Source organism: Lepisma saccharinum, unplaced genomic scaffold (genome assembly GCF_977018435.1).
Source record: "Lepisma saccharinum unplaced genomic scaffold, izLepSacc3.1 HAP1_SCAFFOLD_357, whole genome shotgun sequence".
In the NCBI taxonomy this organism is placed as follows: Eukaryota; Metazoa; Arthropoda; class Insecta; order Zygentoma; family Lepismatidae; genus Lepisma; species Lepisma saccharinum.
The window spans coordinates 25,627-31,966 of NW_028143073.1; the positions used below are offsets into that span (position 1 = coordinate 25,627).

The 6,340-nt window shown below is 35.1% G+C and overlaps 1 protein-coding gene across 1 annotated transcript; it reads right to left on the reverse strand.

Annotated features, from left to right (window-relative positions):
* Positions 1–2,462: 2,462 nt before the first annotated feature.
* On the reverse strand, positions 2,463–2,903 carry LOC145982712 (protein CFDP2-like). The gene has a single exon (XM_083116077.1). It carries the CDS (start codon positions 2,901–2,903, stop codon positions 2,463–2,465), a length of 441 nt encoding a protein of 146 aa, XP_082972203.1.
* Positions 2,904–6,340: the final 3,437 nt, after the last annotated feature.

Here is a 6,340-nt window from a genome sequence, read left to right on the forward strand (position 1 = left end):
ACCAAAAAGGAGAAAAATCTTGTTCAAAAGAGGTGAAAGGACTCATTCCAACCATGTACAAGGGCAAAGTGAACGACTGATTTGTAATACAAATTTCGATGTACATACATTTGAATAGCACCAGTGAAATTCAAAAATAATCTCACAGGAACGATAGTAGAGCATTTTGTGCAATATCGATTTAATGCCAGAATGTAATTTATATCAAGTTATTTCATGCTCTAGTAATAATCACTCACAAATCTGTAATTATCTGCATTATGCCTAATTTAAAATAAGATTCTCTTCTGATTTTACAATTGCAAAGAATTATCAACTTCGATTGTAAGGGAAAATGCAGGCTGTGTTGAAAAGATAGACAAGTTCAAGCGATATTCTCACAGAAATTATATCAGAAGGTATTTCCTCAACATATAAATAAATCATATATTCCGCATCACTCTTGCATATTACAAACGTTTTGCTTTTGATAAATGAAGCAAAAAGCATTTAAATATAAGACTTACCTTAGAGTTTTTTTCCGATGTTCCCTTCTTCCAGCATGTACTGGATTCATTATTCTCTGGTAACTTGATATAACTTTCACGATTTCGAAGCACTCGCATTGATCATATTGGTAGAAAACACGGAGTGAATTCTCAGCAACAGTGTTAGCTAAAATCTCCACCTCGGAGTGTATTGCAACGAAAAACCACTTGAAAAATTTTAATGAGCAATTCCAGATGTAACGGACTGACACTTTAGAAGATTTTCTTCAGATTTTTAAATTTTTAATTAGGCAGATATGCAATATTACATTTCCAAAACATCACCATGTTAGATAACAAAAAGAGTCCTTTTTAACCCAGTAACAAACTTTCCACAATTTTGTCTGACTATGGAGAAAATGACTCCTGGATTATCCTTGTTATCTTAAGTGGTATTCCAAACTTCTGTAATATTTGCCACATTTTTTCCCTTGTTATAGAATCAAAGGCTTTCTCAAAATCTACAAAGATGGTATACAATCTAGTATTCCATTCTATACATTGCTCAATGATAATCCTTAATGTGCAGATTTGATCTGTGCATGATCTACTAGAACGAAATCCTGCTTGCTCTCTCCTAATCTTGGCTTCTACTTTATCTTGAATGCGATTTAATATAACCCTAGTTAGTATTTTACTTGGGACCGATAACAGCGTGATTCCTCTCCAGTTATTACAATTTGTCATATCGCCTTTTTTTGGAATTTTTATTATAAGACCCCTTTTCCAATTTTCTGGCATTTTCTCTTTTTCCCAAACTGCCGCGAACACTTCATATAATATTTCTGCCATCAAGTTCACATTTACCTTCAAAATCTCTGGTGGAATTTGGTCTATTCCAGCTGCTTTCCCATTCTTTTGTTGCTTAAGTGCTAGTTTGATTTCCTGAATTGAAGGAGGAAGGTCTGAAATTCTCATCTCTGTACGCTCTTCATTTTCTTCAGTTTCTTCAGCCTCACTCTCTATTTCTCTCGTTCTGTCATTTTCTCTGATGTTCCTATTTAATACCTCTTCAAAGTGCTGTTTCCATCTCTTCATTTATTCTTGTTTATCCGTTAACAGCCTGCCATTCTTATCCTTGACTGGTATATTTTTCTTAAATTGTCGCTTTGATAGTAAGCATGTTGTTTGATAAAGTTGTTTTAAATCACCCTTACTTGCTGCTTCCTCTGCTACTCTTGCTTGCTGTTCTATCCAATTGCGTTTATCATTTCGAGCACTCTTCTTCACTTTTCTATCAAGATCTTTATATTGTCTTTGTAGCGAACTCTTTTGGGTTCTTGTTTTTGCAGTATTTAATTCTTCCTTCTTCATTTTTCTAGCTTTAATTTTGTCCCATGTGTTCGTTGACGTCCAATCTTCCTGATTACTTTCCCTATATCCTAAAATGTTTTAACTTATTTCTATCAAATTAGTTTTGGTCTTCTTCCATTTTCTCTCTATTGTATCCTCTTCTCTTTCTTCTATATCTTCATCTTGCTCCATTTGTAAACCTTCAAACCTGTTCCTAAGTTCCAATACAGATCTATTTCTTGTATCTTTATCATTTAACTTTTTCAAATCAAATTTCTTTCCCATTTTTGAAAACTTTTTACATGCTGCCATTATACGAAGTTTAAAGACTGCAATTACCAAGTGGTGATCACTACCAATATCGGCTCCTCTTTTATTTCTTACATCTAGAAGGGATCTTCTCCATTTACGGGTAATGCAAACATGGTCAATTTGATTTTCTGTCACATGATCAGGTGATACCCATGTCACTTTATGGATATCTTTGTGGGGAAAAACAGTTCCACCTATGATCAAGTCATTTTCTGCACAAAGGTCAACAAATAACTGGCCATTTTCATTCATTTCCCCCAGTCCATGTCTACCCATAATTTGCTCTATTCCTTCATTATCTGATCCAATTTTTGCATTTATATCTCCCATCTAGATGCATATGTCTTTCTTATTATGAACTAGTACTTGGTGCAATTTTGAATAAAATTCCCTTTTTTCTGTTATGTCTGAAACTTCTGTTGGGGCATAGCATTGTACTATTTTAATGCTTCTCACCTTTGCTTTGAACTTTGCAGTTATAATTCTTTCAGAAACAGGGTTCCATTCCAATAAGCTTTTCTTTGCTATCTTACTCAAGAGAATACCTACACCATCCCGATGTTGTTCCTCCTCTTCTCTTCCTGAATATAGGAATGTAAATCCGTCTTTAGTTCTCATCTCTCCAAATCCTTTCCATCTTGTCTCACTGATCCCCAATATGTCCAACCTGTAGGCCTGCATTTGGGCTACTGCTTGCTGAAGTCTACCACTCTCTCTTAAAGTTCTCACATTCCAACACCCAACACCCAATACAAGAGTCAAGTTATTCATGAAGGAGATGTTACAGAACCCTTTGAAACAGAATCTGGAGTGAGGCAGGGATGTATTCTGTCACCTCTTATTTTTCTTCTCGTAATAGATACAGTAATGAGGGAAACCATAAAGGGAAAAAGAAGAGGAATGCAATGGGGCCTTATGGATAGATTAGAAGATTTAGATTTTGCCGATGATGTGTGTCTGTTGTCAGAATCTTATAGAGATGCAAAAACTAAATTGGAAGATCTGGTTGTAGAAGCTAAAAAATTTGGACTGACATTAAATAAATCAGACTAAAACAATGCGAATAAATGCAAGAATCCAAGATTATATTCAACTACAAAATGAAATATTAGAGGATGTAGACAATTTTACTTACTTAGGAAGTATAGTTGCAACAAATGGAGGAGCAGAACATGATGTAAAACAACGCATCAAGAAAGCAAATGGGGCCTTTGTACAACTTTACCCAATATGGAAAAGTAGGATTATAACTACAGAAACAAAGTTAAAGATTTTTAGAAGTAATGTTAAATCAGTATTGCTGTATGGAGCAGAATCCTGGAAAGTCACAACTGAAATCACAAATGGACTACAAGTTTTTATTAACAGATGTCTCAGGAGAATATTAAATGTACATTGGCCAGAAGTAATTACAAATCAAGAACTTTGGATACGAGCATCAGAAGACCAGATTAAAAACCAAATTAAAAGAAGAAAATGGAACTGGATAGGACACACACTAAGGAAAGCAGACAACACAATTGAAAAAGAAGCACTTTACTGGAACCCTCAAGGTGCTAGCAAAAGGGGAAGACCCAAAAGTTCATGGAGACGTACTGTTGAAGAAGAAGGAAAACAACAGGGGAAAAGTTGGAAAGAAATGAAGAAGATCGCATGCAACAGAGTGAGATGGAGACACTTCGTGGATGCCCTATGTTCCAATAGGAACTGAAGGAATTAAGTCAAGTAAATCATGGAGAAAATAATAAAAAACTGCATGGTAACGGACTGACACATGTGTCAACCCACGGTTTCAAATTACTGAATGTTTTGATAAAATTCTCTGAAAGTTCGACACTTTAGTACTTCTCTTTTTCAATGATTAATAGTGGAAGGTGGTACAGTAAGACAGCAAAATCTGAATGCTTCAGTTTTATTCAGTGGTTCAGAAAAAAATAAAATAAGCCTGGTAACGGACTGACATGTATGGTAACGGACTGACATGTATGGTAACGGACTGACACCTTCTGAAATATATTCATAAACTTAACAGACTTACATATTCTTACTAAGAAGAATGTTTTTCTTTACTATATAACTGAAATTAGTTAAAGTAACACTAAAAACTACTAACAATAAGTCCCACAAACACTATTTAAACACTGTACAAAGGAAATAAGCTGTATATAAACTGTGCTAATACTGTACGACTATTTCTCTTAAATGTGGAATTTCAAAAGGACCAGCACCCTGCAATTCAACTGGACCATAAAATAAAAACTTCTTGTTTACAGTTTCTATATCATTAGGTCGTGGCCAGAAAAAGCTGTTAACTGAACGATGTAAAAATTTAAGTGTAATTTCATCATTGTCCATGGTTAATATTCTGCCAATATAAAATGTCTGATCATAAAATACTGCATAATATTTCTCGACTTCCAAAGAACTGTTTTGTAATACTTCGTACCTTCCAGAACACTGATTTTTCAAGAAGGAATGAACAAATTTCTCAGTCGATCCTGTATAGTTGGAGCATTCAATGACATTTTGAGAGATGACTCTGAAATGGTGAATATTGTGTGTGTTTGGAATTTGTTGAATATTAACCCAGCGTTCATCTAGTGTTGCTTTCACGTCTTCTATGGTGGAAATTTGGATTTCTGCTACTACAATTTTTGTCTTCTTTTCTTGAAGAAATGTGACAAATTCATGTGCACAGTGAATCGAAGTCTTCCCAGCCATTACAGCTTCCCTCGCCATCCTCTTTACTTCTCCCCCAATTGCATCTACAGCCCTTTTACCGTGGGAAGTTGCAAAAAAAACTCCACTCAATGTTGTTTATTCCTGCTGTAAAAAAATATGTGATGTTACATAAAGTGTACCTTTGCTTAAACTGTGAAGCTGCGCCATCTGAGAAAATATGAAGACTGGAAATTGATAATCCAAGTTCGTTTTGGAAATAATCTAAAATATGCTGTAAATATACATGTACACTGTATTTATCATGATTAAGGCAGTCAGATATAATAGCAAAAGACTTCCTTTGTGATGTAGTTCCATTGTGAAACCAAGTTACAGCTGTAAAAACAGTAATTTGTTTATTGCTCCAATGGGCAGATTGGATTTCATCCTGTTCCTTGCATGTGAAGTTCTCAGAAAAGTCAATTTGTAAGACAGCTTCTTTTTCATGTAAGTTTTGAATCCTTCCCTGGAAAGTCATCTGCTGTTTACGTTTTATGAAAGTATGATGCAGAAAGTGTGGATTTTTTTCTGACAGAGACTCAAAACAATCTTGGACAGTTCGAGTCTTTTCAGTTTTCTTAACACTGTTAGTAGTATTTCCCCACTCATACCACTTACAGAACTCTGAAAGATCTGTTTCACTTTCATCACTGTCTGTTATGGAATTTAAGTCTGGACATATTTCGCATTTGCCAGTCATACAACGTTCATTATCTTGACTACATACTATCTGGTCTATAAATGGCCGAAATTCTGTAGAAACATGTATACCTGAAGAATGGAGGGTGATTAATAACAGTTTAATGTTTTCATGTGTCATGCAAACACAAACATTTTGAGGTATATTTCATAAAAGAAACACAAACTTGGGCCTGCAATCAGCAAAAGTGGAAAAACTTATTTTTATCTGGGCATGCTTCAAGCAAAATATTGCATATGCTTCCTGAAGGGTTGTAAGTAAGTACCGTTTCTGATATTTTCTTTTCACTCCACCTTCATGCACAGTTACACAGTCTCTTGCTTCAGGAGCTTGCCAAGAGATTTCATCCGTGGAGTAAAATTCTTTAATAAAATTTCTAGTTTCTGATTCTGTTTGGGCACTTGAGGCAGCTGTAGAGGTATTACCAATCTTTAGTCCTTCATTCCTTGCAAAATCAACTATAAGAGCTTGTCTCTTTCTGGGAGAAACAGGTAAGGCAGATGATGCACGTTTTTTTTTGCTTTCCCAAATGATTGACGTGATGAATACACTTTTGTCGGTGTTTCAATGAAAGATGTTGTTGGTGTTTCAAGAGGAACAGTGGCACTAGCATTATTCTGACTACCAGCAGTTTATCTTTTTCTCTGTCTTTCCTTCCATTTGTATTCACGGTTTTTCTTCTTAAGCTGCCGTTTACCTCTCTCACTAAGTGCACTTCTTTTTATTTTCTGTCTTTCAGAGTCTTTTCTCTTTACTTCTTCATAACAAGCCTTTGTTTTCATACGCT